The 19,447-nt window shown below is 40.4% G+C and overlaps 1 protein-coding gene across 4 annotated transcripts in view; it reads left to right on the top strand.

The window, feature by feature from the left end:
* Positions 1–19,447, top strand: part of dennd1a (DENN/MADD domain containing 1A) — a 74,966-nt gene that overhangs the window by 33,556 nt on the left and 21,963 nt on the right. For 3 of the 4 annotated variants that reach the window (XM_035141720.2, XM_035141721.2, XM_035141723.2), the window contains exons 6-14: positions 476–545; positions 996–1,076; positions 2,319–2,372; positions 7,025–7,135; positions 8,345–8,445; positions 16,105–16,150; positions 16,240–16,341; positions 16,463–16,588; positions 17,956–18,057. In XM_035141720.2, coding sequence (XP_034997611.1) covers positions 476–545; positions 996–1,076; positions 2,319–2,372; positions 7,025–7,135; positions 8,345–8,445; positions 16,105–16,150; positions 16,240–16,341; positions 16,463–16,588; positions 17,956–18,057 — 793 coding nt within the window. The remainder of the gene's footprint in view (positions 1–475; positions 546–995; positions 1,077–2,318; positions 2,373–7,024; positions 7,136–8,344; positions 8,446–16,104; positions 16,151–16,239; positions 16,342–16,462; positions 16,589–17,955; positions 18,058–19,447) is intronic. The other variant, XM_035141722.2, reaches the window with a different exon arrangement.

Genomic DNA, 19,447 nt, shown 5'->3' on the forward strand with positions numbered 1-19,447 from the left:
GGCAAAGAACAAGTTTTGGGACATAACATTCATGAGATCACAAAGTTGTTTTAAATGGGAACTGCACTGGTTTGCTTATAATACATAAAATTAAGTAAAAAAAAAAAGAATGATGCAGAAAACTGACTGTATCAACATTATATTGTGTCGGAGTTAATGATTTGCTATAACTCATCTCAAGCATAGTGTTGATTATATTTAGCAAATGTAGCCATTACAGCTCAGGGATCTTAAAAAGTAAAATAGTAACTACATTTAAGTTGTTAAATATAACCCAGTGAAACCCTTCTCTATTAAAACCAGATTAAACAGGTGAATTCTGAAGTTGCCTCACTGAGTTAATCTTGAAAATAGATTGTGAGTCTTAAAGTTTTAAGATTTACTAATTAAAAAACTGTAAGATTTGTGATTAGTCAAGTGTAGAAGTGTAATAATCAGCTTTGTAACATGTACAAAACATTTTTTGTTCTCTCAGCTACCTGCCCTGGTTTGAAGTGTTCTACAAACTACTGAATATCCTTGCAGATTACACAATCAAAGGCCAGGTAAATTGTGACAGGTGACTCATTGCAGAACATGTGATTGTGAACAGGTCAGTTCTGAACAGTTTTTCTAGTCTGTTTCGTTATTCTGATTAGCTCCAGTATTTGCCCTGATTTGTCATGTTGGCTTAAGATATGGAAAGCCTGATAATAGATTTTCTATAACTTTGAACAAACAACACTAACTCCTATCAGTCTTTGAATGTATCTATGGAAGTCAACATAATAAAGTGACCCAGCATTATAATCAATCACACTTTTGTCTGATGATAGCATGACCAAGAGATTTGGTATGAATTATAATGTGGATTTCTTAAAAGAATTTGCACAACTTTTTCTGTGCATACTTTGTAACTTGTGTTCTTAGTTATTTACTTGATGTTGAAGTTGGGTTATTGTGTCTTGAATGAGAATGTGACCATGCATGGATTGTGGATCTACAATATGTTTCAGGAAAGCCAATGGCAAGAGCTCCTGGTATCACTTCATGTGCTACCCATTCCTGAGCCAGGGGTCCCTGTTCATCTCGGTGTGGTGAGTCTGGCTCATTTAAAACTACAAACACTGCAGGTATTTCTCTTAATTTTCCCAAAGAAAAACAATTCTACTAATACTTCGGCTTAAGAACCTTCAGGGATGGCCTAAAACAAATATCGCGGTACACGATATATCTCGATATTTTGAAATTCATTAAAAGTCCACAGGAAGTGGCTAAGCTAGCGGACATTAGAATTTTCGATGGTCCCTGAATGCACCTCGTCGGAAGATATCAGCGGACATTAAGCTCAAACTCAAAGAGAATTTTTTGCTACTTAAAACATTCACGTGACAATTTATACTCGATGGTCACGATATAGTCATTTTATACATAGCAAGTGGTAAAAGCCGCGATACATCGAGTATATTGGATATTGCGCACCCCCTAGTTGACACTTTACATAGAAGAGTTTTAATTAACTGTTAGGTAAAACTCAGCGGTAACCTGAAGGTTGGCTGTTCGATCCCCGTCTCCGCAGCTATGCTAGCAGCATGTGCCTGATGTATGATAGAGAAAGGGCTATAAAAACTGTACTATAAAGCGCGTTGAGACTAGAAAAGTGCTTTATAAATACAGACCATTTACTCCTCGCCAGCTGTGCATAGGTGGGTCTGCACATAATATTTCTATATTATGCTTCCTGTTTACATCTCTAAAAACATCAAATTCTGGGGTTTTATTAAATCACCAACATTTGGAGCAGTAAAGAGAACAACACTAAAGAAGATGTTGGACTTGACTTCAAATCTAGCAGAGAGAGACTGCCTGCCTGCCTGCATACTGCCCATCACATAAAGTTTTTAACTTAACTTTTAAAATAACTACAGCCTTTGGTACTTAATAGCCATTTTCAATGCAAACCCTATGAAAAACATAGCGCTGACAGAAGCAGAACCACAGCAGCTGCCAGTGTGAACAACAGACAACCACGACAAACACATTCCACGGCTCAACCTAAGCCAGTGTCCTATTTGCCTGTTTATTCAAAGATTATGAATCATGAACGTATCATGTCTCCAAATCACCAAATTCAACACTGCACTTCCTTGGACCCTTAGCAATACACATGTCAAGTGTGAAGCAGAAAAGATGAGCGATTCTTGAGATATGACTTCCACAGACAGACAATAAGTAGATAGATGGCCAGATTTTAAGGTGGAGTGTATACCTGCATATTTCCAGACAGTTTCTACTGGAAGGTATTAATACTGTTTACACTTGTATTAATTTTTCTCCAGCATTCCTTCTTTACTGTGCCTGACACGAGGGAACTCCCCAGCATACCTGAGAATGTAAGTGTTGTTGTTTTCTTTTTGTTTTCTTTTTGTTTCTTTGTGAGGCTAAATCCATACGATTACATTTTCATTTAAAAAAACATCAATGCTGCTGTGGATAACCCTGGCATCCACACTCCTGTGGAGTTTTAGAGCTGCTAAAACTGACAAGTTTGGAAGTGCTGCTGACCCCGAAAACTCCTGGGCTAAGTTTGTCTAGACGGACAGAAACAGAGATGTTTGGAAACGATAACGTATACACTTACAACTTCCAACAGATTGGGTCTTTTCAGTCACTGCGTATCCTTTGCTGATTCAGGTTCCTATCACATGATCCATTTCTGGAAGAAAACAACCGGCTAAAGCCTTGGCTACCAGTTTTGGATAATCAATTGCCAGAATTGTTGTGCAGTTAAATTCTGCATTTTATAATGACACGACTGCTTACAAAACTTGGAGATGAGCTATCATTTAGCAATCCACAACCAACAACTAAATGCTTCTCTCTTAACACCGGCATGTGCATGCCCAGTGTACGTGAATCGTCACATAATATGTATTTTCAGGCGTGTATGGACGGGCATTAAAACTAATATGGAGCCAAACGCTTTGGTGGACAGATAATATTTTAGTTTTCAAAATAATACATAGTAGTATGGATTTAGCCTAACTAATTTCAGGTCATTCATTAGATCCTTAGGGACATCACAATCAAACCTCTAAGCTACCTTACATTTGATGAAAGATAAACTCATTGATTTGTTTCTGTGCAGTGTATCCAACAGGTTGAGATTTTACTTGTGGTGGGGGATCGTGTAGTGCAGTGTGTGATGTGCGAGTTCACTTAAAACTAGTCAAACAAAGGCTCATGAATTACTCACACACTTATTTATTGCAAATTAATAATAGCTCAAAATTAAAATCTCATGTCAACATAAATTACCATTTCAAAATAAGTATTTTTATAATTACAACAACAAAACAATTGGAAGAGGAGTACATTAGTAGAACATCACCACTAATGTGTACATTTCAAGCCCAGCAACAAACGCATGTTCACCCTAAGGACAAAACACCCAGGCACTAACAGAACAATGTGGTTCATGCAGTCCAATACAACTAGGATTGCACAGATGACCTGCCTGTTTAACATAACGACTCAACACAGGCACAGACCTAAATGCCTGAAACCTTCCATTAGTCAGTTAGAGTCCAGTTGCCTATGTACACTTGTACAACTTCTGAAGATAATTGGTAGCCATTTACGATGTCCAGATCTCTGCTTGTTGAATCATTCCTAGAAAATGTTATTGTGCCGGATAATATAGCCTTACACTATCTGACCATGGGATGAATCTTATTTGCAGGTTGGCACACACCCATCATTTCTATATAAATTACACACCTGTAAAGTTTCATGGCTTTACCATCCATGGTTGTGATGCTTTCACATGCCTATGTGGTGGTTACACACAGACAAGATAAAACAAATTTTTTTTAATTCATTTTTTATATTTTAGATATTTTAAAGAGTAATTAGTGCTGTGCTACATCAAATACCACTGCCCTTTTAAGATCAAATACAACTAAATATTTTCTACATAAAACCCACATTCTAGGACATGTTGGAGGAAGAGGAATGGATGTGACAAATGTCAAATGGCACAGTGTTGGTCTTCATCCTGTTGGAATGGTAGTATACCATGATATAGTGTAGATTGTCAATAAACCTGTATGATGAACAAATACAATATTAATTATTAAAATGAATATTAATAAAACTGACACATACATTTTTGGAAGCCCATTCCCACTGTGAAAATCCATGACAATATTACATTAAAGGGATAGTTCACCCAAAATTTTTAATTTACCCATTATCTACTCACCACTATGCCAATGGAGTGGTGGGTGAAGTGTTTGAGTCCACAAAACCCTTTTTGAGTTTAAGGGGTAAACAGTGTTGCAGCCGAATCCAATACAATTGAAGTAATAATAACAATAATTTATTTTATTTATAGACGCCTTTCATAGCACTCAGGGTCTCTTTAAAGGTCAGAGATAAAAACAGAACAAAAAAAAAACAATGTATTAAAAAGATCAATGAAATAAACAGTGAATGAAACATTATGTAGGTTGGCCAAATGGAAAACAATCAGACTGAATATGCCAGTTTTAAAAGATGTTTTTTGATACGGGATTTGAAAATGGAGAGAGAGTCAATGTTACCGATGTCTCGTGGGAGGGAGCTCCAGACGCAGGGAGAAGAGTGGCTAAAGGCTCTACATCCAATGGTGCTCAAGCGGACAGGTGGTACAGTGAGGTGGATGGAAGAAGAAGAGCTGAGAGTGCGGGAGTGTGTGTCGATTTGCAGGAGTTAGGAAAGGTAAAGGGGAGTGAGATTATGGATGGCCTGAAAGGTATGGAGCAGAATCTTAAAAACAATGCGGCAGAGTTCTGAACTAGTTGAAGGTCATGAACGAATTTGTGAGGGAGACCAAAAAGAAGGGAGTTACAGTAATTAATGTGGGATGTAACCAGGGTGTGAACAAGAATGGCGGCGCTGTTGGGTGTAAGGGACGGGCGGAGGCATTTATTCTTACGTAGATGGAAGTATGTGGATCAAGTAACATTATTGATGTGAGCTTGGAAAGATAGTGTGCTGTCAAGGATGACACCCAGACTCTTAACCTGAGGGGAGGGAGAAACTAAGGAATTATCAATGGTGAAGGAAAAATTGTCTGGTTTTGATAAGGTGGATTTGGTGCCGATGAGGAGAACCTCGATTTTATCACTGTTGAGGAAGTTGCAGGAGAACCCAGTACATTTGAGGAGCAAGAGAGTGGTGGTCGAAGTATATAACCAAGGATAACAGGGCCCTTGTGTACCCTCCACTTGAGCTGATTTAACCTGAGTAATAAGTGGATTTTGCTGTAGATAGAGCATCCTTGTTGTGAAGAATATGATCATTGTACATTTCTTTGTGCAGAACAACTCCAGTTTTCTTGTAGAGGCATTCCAAGCGACAGCCTTTCGTGTTGAGTTGGCGTAGTACAGGTGTAAACCATGGGGCAGAATGGGAGAAGGAGACAGACAGGGTTTTTAAAGGAGCCAGGGTATTTAAAAGACCATGAAGACCACCATTGTAGTGAGAGACAAATTCATCAGTGGTGGATCAACAGTTTGTGCTGGGGAGGCTATCAATTCCACTGGAGAAAGAATTTGAATTTATTTCCTTAATAATTGTGAATCACACAAGAGATTTGTTTTGGATATTAATTGGTTGACATTAAAATATATCAACATATGATCAGAGATGGGGAGATCTGAACAGCAAATCAAGTCCAGAATATGTCCTTTGGACTGAGTGGGGAAAACAAAAGCTGAGTGACAACAAAAGCTGTCAAGGCAAAATGTAAAGTCCCTAGTTAGAGCTTTGTTGATATTGTCCATATGTATATTAAAATCTCCCAGCAATATTATGTTGGGGGAGAGTCAGCATAAATGGGTTAGAAGCAGCAAATAAATTAAAAAAGGTAAGCTATTCGCGGCGCTGTTCCTGTTGTCTGTCAAACATGGATGGAATGAGTTCTATCGATGTTATATCGAACATGTCTTATATTTATCGAGGAAAAGTTATATCGCGATAATTATTGCTATCGTTTTATCGCCCAGCCCTAATTGGAGTACTACTGTCGATGGATGAGTATGAGACAGGGCAGTCCAGGCGAGCAAAAACCATACAAACATTTTATTAATCCTCATTATTGCCGGAGATAGACCGGAGGGGGGCCCTGGGCGGCGGAAGCAGCCAGGTTTGGAGTGGGAGCCGACACGCAACAGGTAATGGCAGCCCAAACGCACACACCGGATAATCTGATCGATGGTTAGTATGACCACGACAGCTTACAACCTTGCAAAAGTCAGTGGAGAGTCAGATAAAGAACAGTAAAACAATAAACGTGACCAAACGTAAAAAATACTTAAAATGCTTCCATACTGCTCCTTTGGTGTCATCCAAGTGTCCGTAAGCCCCGACATTCAAATTCAATCGAAACTGTGTCATTTACACCATGTTTTTAGCCTAAATGTCTTCTGATATCGTCTGGAGCTGCGTTCGTGCGTGGATCACAGTGGACATTCAGGCTAAAAACATGGTATAAATGACACCGTTTCAAGTCGAATTTAAATGCCACCATTTACTTCAATTGTATTGTATTTGGCTAGAACGCTGTTTACCCCTGAAACTCCAAAAGTGTTTTGTCAGCATAGTGTTGAGTAGATGAGTGAATTTTTGTTTTTGGATGAACTATCCCTTTAAATTAATTCAAACAACAGTGACTTTTTACAATGATACATCTGATCCATAAAGTTTTCATTGTGGAACTGTTTAATGTTAATAATGAGATGATAAGACTTATAACATTTGACACTTTTGCTATAGTTATTTGGAAAAACAACTATAATTTCACTTTTCTTAACTTTAAGCCATAATTAGTTATAACAAATTAGTCATCACTGCGTCAATTAAAATAGTTACTGGATACTTTTTGTGCAATGTTGAGTTTTAGGACTTGAACACAGTTCATACTGTACATACTGAATCATCAATTTGTTGGTCTTTACCTTCATAACTAACTATCAATATGTTTGTTTTTCTCTCCTTGCAGAGAAACCTAACTGAGTACTTTGTAGCAGTAGATGTCAATAACATGCTTCATCTGTACGCTAGTATGCTTTATGAACGTCGAATCCTCATCTGCTGTAGCAAACTAAGCACTGTAAGTAGAGTCAACTTCCTGTTTCCTCTCTCTTTTACAACTTTGACTATTTCTATTTCTAAGGTCTATTAGAATCTATAGATTGCATTTACATTGTTACCTTTCTGAAAGGGCTTCAAGATTTACTTGAACTGGGATTTTGAGACTGTTAGGTCAGGGTATGGGGTTGGAAATGTGATCCTTATTCAAAGCAAGTTGGCAGCAACCACTTTGGTTAGCTGTTGAAATCAAGCCTTTCCATACAGTACATCAGTTGATACCTAAGACAAATATTCCCCAAAATTAGTGCAGATTTTAATGTTTCATTACTAACTAGTAACCTACCTCACAATGTTAGGGAAAGTGATGTAAAATTCATGTTTCTGCCTCTTGTCTTAGATATCAGTCCACTAAATGTGCTTTTTCTATCAGGATCCATGCATTATTTCCTGGGAAATTGGCGAAAATGTAAAAAAGAATGCTTGCAGTGTAAAAGAAATTTTAACAAAGACATCCTCAAACTGCCCCTTAGTTTTCTTGGCCAATGTCCCATCCTTCCAACAAGCTCTGTGGAAATCTAACATAGTTTTTGCGTAATTCTGCAACAAACAACAAAGACAAATTGTGATTATGTGATATGACATTACAATTTCTCTATCACCACAACCAATGGTCATGCTCAGTACAAAATAGGATAGTATTTTACCATTCTGACAGTTCATAGGAAATAATGAGTAAAGAAATAGGAGATGGGCTGATGTCTTTACAATCCACTGGCCCAGTGATGTGGTGGGATTTATCCCAGTGCTATTGATTTAAGACAAGTACAGTAGCTATACTTTATATTTTTATATATCGCAGTGATTAAAACAACAGTATGATCGTACTGATGCTGAGCTCATTGGGCATCTATCCCTACCGCAACCCTACTGTTGTGGTTCAATGTCCCTGCTCTCATAATAATTTATTCAGATCCTACTCAGACATAGAAACATAAGTGAATGTTGGATTTTCACGCTATGTCTGCATGTTGGTCCATGTGCACTTAATAGCAGAAAAAGCTGGCAAGTAGTGTTGACACTACATTACATTAAGGCTGATATAATCAATTTTAATTTAGTTTTTATTATTTTGACCATTTTATTTAAACAGTTCACTGTAAAATAACTGTATATATAGAGCAGCAATTTAACGTAACCTATCATAAATTTAATCTGTTCTTGGCTACAGTTAACAGCTTGTGTCCATGGGTCTGCAGCCATGCTATATCCCATGCACTGGCAACATGTTTACATTCCTGTCCTGCCTCAACATCTCTTAGACTACTGCTGGTGAGTATACTGCTTATCATCTCTCCAAAACTGTTGGAGTGTGTTTACCGTAGTGTACTTTCAAAGATGAACTCACATTGTCAACAAAAACAAGACTCATCAGCACACACACCAATAAAGCCTCTTTCTTACACAGATGGTAAGACATCTTCTTGTTTTATGATTTGTTTATTTTTTTGCTGTTAATGTGAAGTCAACTCTTCTTCTGTGTAAATTAGGGGTGTAACGGTACATGTATCAAAACTGAAAAGGTACAGGCCTCTCGGTTTGGTACGCACCTGGGAACTTATGTGTGTGTGTGTGTGCGGGTCTCAAATTCCCAGGGACAACTTAAGCAAAGGACCGGATGTGCTGTAGGCTGTAGGCTCAGACATACAGGAGAGTGAAGACCCTCCCTCATCATCTTATTCCGCTGTGTGGAAACACTTCACCCTCACAGTCACTTTAATGACGACAGACAAAGACAAGATGGGCAAAAATGGGCAGCTGTGGCTTAGGGGTAGAGTGGTCGTCCTCCAACAAGAAGGTTGGCGGTTCAATCCCCAACTGCATGCCGAAGTGTCCTTGGGCAAGATACTGAACCCCTAAATGGCCCCTCATAGATGTTGAGTGCACTAATTGTAAGTCGCTTTGGATAAAAGCCAAATGACATGTACTGTAATGTAACATGTAATGTAACAAGACACATGCCGACTTGTTTGAAACGGCATCACCAGAGTGATGTCCCACTAACATTGGGAATAACACCTGCATTAGTGGGACAAGGAAACAACGAGTTTAGTGCAAACCCAGCTTCTCTGTCCCAAGAGTGAGAGTGTTCTCAGCGGGAGACACTGTTAGTGCCAGCAGGGCATAGAACCCTCTCTCCAAACAGTGTGGATCTTTAAATCCATAAAAATGGAAATACATATATTTAATAATGATAATCATACAATACAATAATGGGTGCAGTTTAAGTACAGTTCATTTTCTGTACCGTACCCAAAACGAACCCTCAAAACCGAGGTAAGTAGCGAACCGTGATTTTTGTGTACCTCATTCTATATCCACCATCTACTACCAATCAGACACTTCCTCCATCAATGGCTTTATGAAAAATATAACATTTTATGGTAGCCTGTAAGGTGACATTATACACCTATAAAATACAATTTTAATTGTTGTGGTAGCGGATAGCTCTGTAGGAGGCTGTTCAGGTCTTTGGTTTCATTGTCAGTGAGCCCCATCAGTTCTCTATCATATCTCTCCACCCAGATACATATTCCATATGTATGGTTAATGACCCCAGATGACCTGGTTAATTATTCAAGACACACCAGTAGTACTGGAAAGCACCAGTATATAAGCCCCAGGTGTGTGTGTGATCAATCTAATTTCCCAATCTCCACTGAGCAGTTCAGACTTGGGTTTCAGCAGAGATTGAAGATACAATTTAGAGACCAATCACAAGACAGAGAAGCATCTAAATCCGCTGCCTGGTGCGGATGAGAGCTGGACTTCGGCTCCTCTCAGGGCTGCTGTCACCTCTCGGGTGTGGGTCATTGGCGGGAAAAAGTAGAAAAGTACAGCAAGCGCACCATACAGTTGTATCGCGTGGCTCTGCCCGCTTACGCACTGTATCTCCGTTGTGGAAACCAGCGTGGTCGGTGTGATGCAGCGGGGCGTGCTGTGTCTGCACATTCGCCCATTTTTTATGAGGCTGGGGAGCTTGGACCAGCCCCCCTTTCCGTGCCCCTCCTCCCTGATTTTGAGAAGGTGGTCCAGGGACGGCTACAAAATCCCTCCCAGGCCACTCGCCTCACGCAAGATGGCAGGATGCTTTCCGACACTAGAAATCGGTAGACCATCTGCTGTGGTCAGCTGCCTCAGGTGGATCAGGCAAAAGCAGCACTGACTTTGTCCTCTGTTAATTTTTTCACACCTGCCCAGGGACTACAGTTGAAAATATGCCAAGATTGCTAAACTGGCTCACACAATTGTTTATTAATGAACCGTGTCCCTGTAATTTAAAACCAAATAAATAAAAGAAAGATGAATGCAGGATGATGACTTCCCTGCCAGCCAAAATGCACAGGGTCTTGGCTGTCCAGGTGCTGCTAGAAAACACAGGCAAGATCCTCTCACTGTATCAGTGTTAGCTGATGCAGGACATGGGTGAAGGCTACAGCCCCCAGCGTAGCGAGGAGCTGAGGCAAATTGCTTACCTGCTCCCTAGGCTGATACAGAAGCTGGCAAGGCTATGGCTGTACTGTGGCTGGTGAGACGCTATTTGTGGTTGTGCCAGTCCAGTCTGCAGCAGGAGGACCAAGCCTGTCTAATGAAGCTACCTATAGAGCCATCCGCAATGTTTGGCCAGGAGGCTGGGGCCTTACTACAGTGTGCGCAGGAGGCCCATCGTTGCACTTTGGTAGTGTCCGGTAGCTTTGGCCGAGGTCGTCCTGGGAGACATCTAGGCGGGGCATTTGCTGACATGAAGCCCATTGCTTGGCCTGGACAGAGCTGGGCGCGAACCCATGGGTGATTTCAACCATGACCAGGGGCTGCCGACTACAGTTTGTTGGAACCCCCCTTTTCTTTCTTATGGTTAGGATTCCCTCGCCTTTGCAGACTGGCGCACAAGCTGGGGGTATGGGCATCACCATGCTTCCTATCCCCCAAGCACTACAAGTGCCTGGCATCTAAAATCAGGCATCGGATCGCTTCTCCAGATGAGGCCCAAGCTCGGAGAATGGCCCCACCCAGAAGTGGTGGCAGAGGTCCGGCATCTGCAACCACAGCAGTTGTAGATCTTTTCGCCTCCAGGGAGTTGACTCACTGTGCTCTATTCTTCATCCTGAGGAAAGACGATCCTGCAGACGCCATGGCCCATCAGTATGTGTTTACCCCCTTCGGTCTCCTCCCTCTCCTCCTGAAGAGGGTTTGGGTAGAGGGACAGCCGCTAGTCCTGATAGCCCCAAACTGGGCTTAGATGGTCTGGTTCTCAGATATCCCCCCATTGATGCATGGTGCCATGGGAGCTCTGATTATGGAGAGATCTACTTTCACAGTCCCAGGGGGCTCTGTTGCACTCGTTTCCTCAGGGGCTTCGGTTTTGTGCTTGGCCACTGAAACAACCAGTCTCATCGGAATGGATCTGCCACAGGCTGTGGTGCAGACCTTCCAGGAAGAACAGGCTCCATCCACTAGGGCAGCATACTCCTACTATTGGAGAATGTTTTGAGTGGTGGTGTGGTTTAAAAACCAGGCAGATCTGCTCACATGTGGGTCTCAGTAGATCCTTATGTTCCTGCAGGTGTAGCTGAACATGGGGAAGGCTTTACTGACCCTTAAAGGCATTGTGGCTCTCATCGAACCAGCCTGTGTGGAGTGGTGCAGAATTTCTGAGGTGCGCCCAGTAACTCAAGAGCTTGGGTTAGAACCCCAGCAGGTCCACACTGCAATCTGGCATTGATCCTGCAGACTCTGCAGCAGAACCTTCTTGACCTCCCCTCAAGCCTGAAATGGCTGTCCCTCAAGACAGCCATTTCTGTTGGCAGTGACATCTGCTAGGAGAGTTGGAGACATGCAAGCTCGGCAACTTTAGGCCGCATGATGGGAGAGTTGTGCTGCATCCCAACCCGGCTTTCCTCCCCAAAGTTCTCTTAGAGTCACAACTTGGTCAGGTGATCAAGCTTTATACCCTCTTTTCCAGACAAGCAGAGGAGAGACAGTCGGTCCCCACTTTGCACCGTCAGGCTCTGCAGTTGTACATCAGAGCAACACAAGCCCACAAGATAAACAACCAACTTCACATATGCTACAAACTGGAGTGTCTAGGTAGACAGAGGTGATCCTGCAGATATACGACAGCAAAGAGGTATCAGTGTCACTGGTAGTGCGATCATACTGAGGCCCCTCTTGCAGAGATCTGCACAGGTGTGACTTGGTCAACTTCATCTACATTCAGCTGGTTCTACCAACCGAATGTGGTTGCACCCTCTCCCTATGAGAAATTGTTTTTTGCATGCCTCTCAGTGGTAGGTATTGTCTATGGTCCCCCAACAGATCTGGTGGCCCAGTTGTCAGTGGCCTGGGTTGGGGTGCCACCTAAAACCTTTGACTAGCCTTGCGTCTAGCTTGAGCGGCCCGGGACTGTGATCGTGTGATACAGTTTTGAGGCTGACTGACAATGAGTTATAATAAATCCCTCTTTTTTGGTGATTCATCAAAATTCTACGCCACGCCACGGTCACACCGTGTGACTTACACTAAAAAATAGAAGTAGTTTTAATCTCCATGTTGTTGAGATGACACTCACTGTATTTAAAGTTGATCAGATGAAAGCTCTAGGAGGAGTTTGTTCGAATACAACATGGGCAAATGGTCAAAAATGGCCACTTAATTCAAAATGGCCAACTTCCTGTTAGGTCTAGCATATTGATCCTTGAGGGTGCTTTATTTGTTATAAAAAGACACATGTCCCTACCGATTTTTGTACATTTCGGTCAATCGGGGTGCCGGGGCTGCACTTTAGGGGGCACTATTTGGGTTAGTGTTAGTAATCAAAATCAAAAAGTAGATGTGATATTACTGTTTTTTTAATTTATGAAAATTAGCAAAAATCCATCATGGCGGACAGTTATGGTCCAAGAGGCTTTACATTGAGCTGGACTTGTGTGTGAAATTTCACTATGTGAGGGGCATGGCTTGTCAAATGCGCCACCATGTGGCAGATTGGGTTCAAGTTTCTTGGGCATTACTTTACATCATTCCCAATGAATGTACAAATTTTTATGTTTGTAGCTTAAAATATGTGGAAGAAATCCCGCAAAATATGCAAAAGTTTTATAGGCCACGCCCACTTCCGCCAATTAATTCGGCACTCTAAATGTTAGTTTTTAGTTGCCCCAGAGCATTCTTACCAAATTTGGTGAAATTTGGTTCAGTGGTTACTGCGCTATATATTACACTGAACCACATGCAACAATAACTAATCAACTAACAGTTCAACACCATTCATACGCTTTTAGATAGGCATGGTCATATTTGAGACCTAAAAAACAAACAAAAACTGTCGACTAGCTAAATGTAAACAGGCATCCAGACCTTGTGGCATAACCCAGTTGATCCTCCAGCATTAACACTGTCTTTAGTGAGCTGCAAACAGAGGAAAATGTCCGGGGTCATTTCATGTCATGATCTTCACGGCTGCCTCTCCAAAGATGATCGTTTTGTCAACTTTACATGACTTCTCTGACTAGTGTTGTTTGCCTGTCAGCAAGTTTGTTAACTTCTGGCTGTGGCTGAGGGGGTACAGCGGTTGTCCTCGAGAAGGTCAGCGGTTCAATTCCAGTCTTCCCCATCTGCATGTCAAAGTGTCCTTGGGCAAGATACTGAACCCTGAATTGCCCCTTATAGAAAAAAGTGCTGCCTATAGATGCACTGTATGAATGTGTGAGTGGGTGAATGGTAATAACCTGTACTGTAAAGCACTTTGAGTGGTAAGCGCTTTATATACTGTATATACAGGTGCATCTCAATGAATTAGAATATCATGGAAAAGTCCATTTATTTCGATAATTCAATTCAAAAAGTGAAACTCATATATTATATAGATTCATTACACACGGAGTGAAATATTTCAAGTGTTTATTTCTTTTAATTTTGATGATTATGACTTACAGCTAATGAAAACCCCAAATTCAGTATCTTCGAAAATTAGAATATTACATAAGACCAATAAAACAAAGGATTTTTAATACAGAAATGTCAGCCTAATGAAAAGTATGTTCATATATATATGCACTCAATACTTGGTCGGGGCTCCTTTTGCATGAATTACTGCATCAATGCAGTGTGGCATGGAGGCGATCAGCCTGTGGCACTGCTGAGGTGTTATGGAAGCCCAGGTTGCTTTGATAGCGGCCTTCAGCTCGTCTGCATTGTTGGGTCTGGTGTCTCTCATCTTCCTCTTGACAATACCCCATAGATATTGTCATTGGTCAGGCGAGTTTGCTGGCCAATCAAGCACAGTGATACCATGGTCATTAAACCAGGTATTGGTACTTTTGGCAGTGTGGGCAGGTGCCAAGTCCTGCTGGAAAATGAAATCAGCATCTCCATAAACTTTGTCAGCGGAGGGAAGCATGAAGTGCTCTAAAATTTCCTGGTAGACGGCTGCGTTGACTTTGGACTTGATAACACACAGTGGACCAACACCAGCAGATGACATGGCTCCCCAAATCATCACTGACTGTGGAAACTTCACACTGGACTTCAAGCAACTTGGATTCTGTGCCTCTCCACTCTTCCTCCAGACTCTGGGACCTTGATTTCCAAATGAAATGCAAAATTGACTTTCATCTGAAAAGAGGACTTTGGACTACTGAGCAACAGTCCAGTCCTTTTTCTCCTTAGCCCAGGTAACACGCTTCTGACGTTGTCTCTGGTTCAGGAGTGGCTTGACACGAGGAATGCGACAGTTGTACCCCATGTTCTGGATACGTCTGTGCGTGGTGGCTCTTGATGCACTGACTGCAGCCTCAGTCCACTCCTTGTGAATCTCCCCCAAATTCTTGAATGGCCGTTGCTTCACAATCCTCTCAAGGCTGCGGTTATCCCTGTTGCTTGTGCACCTTTTTCTACCACACTTTTTCCTTCCACTCAACTTTCTATGAATATGCCTGGATACAGCACTCCGTGAACAGCCAGCGTCTTTAGCAATGACCTTTTGTGGCTTACCCTCCTTGTGGAGGGTGTCAATGACTGTGTTCTGGACAACTGTCAAGTCATCAGTCTTCCCCATGATTGTGTATCCTACTGAACCAGCCTTAGAGGCCATTTAAAGGCTCAGGAAACCTTTGCAGGTGTTTTGAGTTAATTATCTGATTGGAGTGGGACATCGTGAGTCTACAATATTGAACTTTTTCACAATATTCCAATTTTCTGAGATACTGAATTTTGGGTTTTCATAAGCTGTAAGCCATAATCATCAAAATTAAAAGAAGTAAATGCTTGAAATATTTCACTCTGTGTGTAATGAATCTATTTAATATATGAGTTTCACTTTTTGAATTTAATTATCGAAATAAACAAACTTTTCCATGATATTCTAATTTATTGAGATGCACCTGTAGACCATTTACTTCCGGGGCCGCCTGGCCCCCGGTGGGTGGTGAATTTGAGTGCTCTGAGAATGGTATGACAGAGAAGTTCCTATTCTGTTTATTCATTTATATTCCTTTTTCTATATTTTTCTGTGACCTGACAAAAGGTCTTTAAAACTCTGACTGTTAAATTAGTTCATCCTTGAGGTATTTATTCAAATTTGGCACCAATGTTCACTTGGACTCAAGGATGAACTGATGAAGATTAGCATTTGCTAGTCACAGTCACTATGAACTCAAAAACACATGTTTGGCTATGACTCAAGAATAATTAGTTGGTCCATTGCCAATAAACAATAATGAAAAAAACTATTTTACATTATGGATTTCGGGCTTTCAGTTTAGGCATGGGAGGTGATCAGACAGATCTGGGAGATTTCAGGGAGCATTTAAAGGGAACGAACATCAATGCTTGATTTAATATCAACCAGGCAAATCATGACACACTTTGTAGGACTTCCATTTGTTATATTTGTCATTCATGTTGTAACAATGTCTCTGGCTCTTTTTTTAGTGCCCCAATGCCATACCTCATTGGAGTGCATTCCAGCATGATGGAGGTAACTGCATCTATCCATCTGTATTACAAGGAAAATGACAAATCTTCAGTTGAATCTGTCAATACGAAATATGTCCTGCCTTCTTATAGAGAGTTCGAGGGTTGGCTCTGGATGATGTGGTGATCCTAAATGTAGACACAAACACATTGGAAACTCCCTATAATGACCTGGAAAGCCTGCCCAATGATGTGGTGAGGAACTGCTGCAAAGTACACAACTTATTTCAAAAATAAGAAACAAGGTTTTTCAATGGGGATATAAACTTTCTCATATAATACTGTATTCTAATGTCTGTGAGTTATTGCCCCACAGGTTGTGTCTTTAAAAAGTCGTTTGAAGAAGGTTTCAACAACAACAGGGGATGGAGTGGCTCTAGCCTTCCTCAAGAGTCAGGCAGCTCTGTTTGGCAGCTACAGAAACGCTCTGCACATTGAGTTGGTCGGTACATGGTGTAAACAAGTAACATGAGTGATGCATGTTCATAGTCATGATGACATTGGTTCTTTCATGTGGGTTTGGGTATAACGGGAAACTTTATGCCAAATTGACATGCCTAATTCAATTCAGCTTTATTTGTATAATATAAAATCATAATATACATTATCTAATGTATTACAGGCGCAATAACTGCTGATTATAGGCAAATGATAATAATAATAATAGTTGATTATTCTGATCTAGATCATTCAGCAGATCATCAGAGAGCAGTCTAGATTTGTAGCAGCATAACAAAGGGATGGTTTAAGGCTCACCAGAGCCACCACTAACTATAAGTTTTATCAAAGAGGAAACATTTAGATCAAAACCTAAATGAAGAGAGGCTTTCTCAATCCAAACTGGGATTTGATTCCACAGGAGAGGGGCCTGGTAGCTGATGGCTATTCCTAATATTCTATTCTCTGAGTTCTTGAATATACCATTGAGCTTTTTATATAAGGATAATTGTTTTCAATTATATTCTGGATTGAGCGTTGTGAAGAAGCTAACACAGGAGCAATGTGTCCTGGTCAAAAATGAAAAACCCCAATGTTTGTTACAGTGGAACTAGAGGCCAAGGTAATGCAATTCCTGCTCTGATTTTTGGTATGTGATGTATGCTTCTTAAATTCACAAAGTGCAGTTCCAGGCATCCAGGGAGCAATGCAGCAATGACAGACATGCCTTTTTACCTATTATAAGTTTATTTACCATCAAAGTGATTTTGAAGATGTAATGTGAAGGTATAAAGCGACTTAGTGTTACTTAAAAACATTCCTGAAGTCCTAAAGAGTTTTATCTGGCTCCAGAGTTGAATATAGCAGTCTGTCATCTGCATGCCAATGGACATGCATGTGGTGTATTCTGATAACATTGCTTATAAGCATATATACATTATAATGAAAAGTATCTGTCCAAGTACAGAACCTTGACAACCTCCATGACTGGCTTATGTGCATGGAAGAGTCTCTGTTAACATTAACAATTGTCTGATAAGTATGACTTAAACCGTCCTAGTGCTGTTTCATTATCTGTGATGAAATATTTTGAGTGATGATGTCAAAGTGCTGGTATTGGGAGAAAGAATTAAAGTTGAACGTAGATTTCAGAATGTTCTGTGACAGACAGAGGAGAAGTGTTGTACAATCCAATGGCTTATGGCAAGAAAGATTTCCTGTAACTGTCTTTGTGACAGTAAAGCTGAGGAGTCTCTTGGAGAAGGTGCTCCACTGTCTGTCCAGTATTTGGTAAAGAGGGTGGTTGGGTTCATCCATGATATGTTTGTTCATTGTCCTCCTCTCCAGAGATGTGACTTTGTTTATTTTTAGGGAGAGCCAATAACTTTCAATGAAGAAACATTTGTGAATCATCGTACCAGTGCCATGAGACAGTTCCTTCAGAACGCTATTCAGCTGCAGCTCTTCAAACAGGTATACACACACCTGTCATCTTTTATACTCATGAGGGCCTTCATTGATGTAATACATTCCCCATTCTCTAAGGTCACTAGTGAAATTGAATTGATACCAATATCTATGCATATACAATGGGTGCAATACCAGCATCATTGTTCACATACTTGTTGGTTTACTTAGCATGTATTCTGTACCAGGTTCTCTGGTTTCAAATGTTCCTTGTGAAGCTTATGTACTATGTAAACAGAAGCCATGGTGACCTATGAAGACATTACAATATTGCCTATCTTGGCAAAGGAAACATCAGTGATTGCACCTTGGTATCCACTAGTTCCTATTCAAAACTTGGTAACACTTTATATTAGGGAACACATATTAACCATTAACTAGTCGCTTATTATCATGCATATTATTAGCAAATTGGCTCTTTTTTAGTAACTATAAAGCGCTTATTAATGCATTTTTCTGCATGACCTTATTCTACAACTACTAGGCCATTAACTAACAGTTTTCCCTCTAACCTCCTAATTACTGCTTATTTATAGTAAGTAAGGAAGTTGTTGAATTACATGAATTACAATCTTAATATTCTTTGCTCAGTATGAGCCTTATAGGGTGGTAGTACCACAAGAATTGTCATTCTCCCTTTTTTAACGTTTTTTCAAGGCTAAGAACAAATGTACTGCCTAAACTTCCTGTATACATTTCAGCTGACAGAGCTTTTTGGTGTGTAAATGAGCACACAGTTTTTCAACCATTTCTCTATATATTTGTTACAAAACCTCACTTTAGAATGGGGGAACATGTTCTGAGTAAGAAAGACTTAACTTAGAGTTATATTCCCACTATTAACACTTGCAGTTTTGTGTTTTGTTACATGTGAATAGAACATATTTATTAAGTGTTATGAACAATATCATGTACAACAACCTCTTTACTTACCATCATTAAGCAGTAATTATGAGGTTATTGAGGGGAAACTGTTAGTTAATGGCCTAGTAGTTGTAGAATAAGATCATGCAGAATAAGGCATTAATAAGTGCTTTATAATGACTAATAAAGAACCAATATGCTACTAATATGCATCATAATAAGCAACTAGTTAATGGTTAATGTGTTCCCTAATATAAAGTGTTACCCAAAACTTATCTCTATTGTTCCAGTAATCTAAAACTGCTGATAACTTGAACATGTGCTCAATTGGATCTTGCAGTTATTATCTTGCATTTTTTATCTTTGAAGATGTGCACAACTTGCCCAATCCAAATCTTACCCTAACCTAAACCCTAAAACAAAGTCTTAGCCTTCTAACTGTCCTTATCAGGACAGTTAGAAGGCTAAGACTTTGTTTTAGATGAATTCAGGTCCAGGCAAAATCTCCTTAAAGTACAGAAATATTCTCACT

Source organism: Hippoglossus stenolepis, chromosome 18 (assembly GCF_022539355.2).
Source record: "Hippoglossus stenolepis isolate QCI-W04-F060 chromosome 18, HSTE1.2, whole genome shotgun sequence".
Taxonomy (NCBI): Eukaryota; Metazoa; Chordata; class Actinopteri; order Pleuronectiformes; family Pleuronectidae; genus Hippoglossus; species Hippoglossus stenolepis.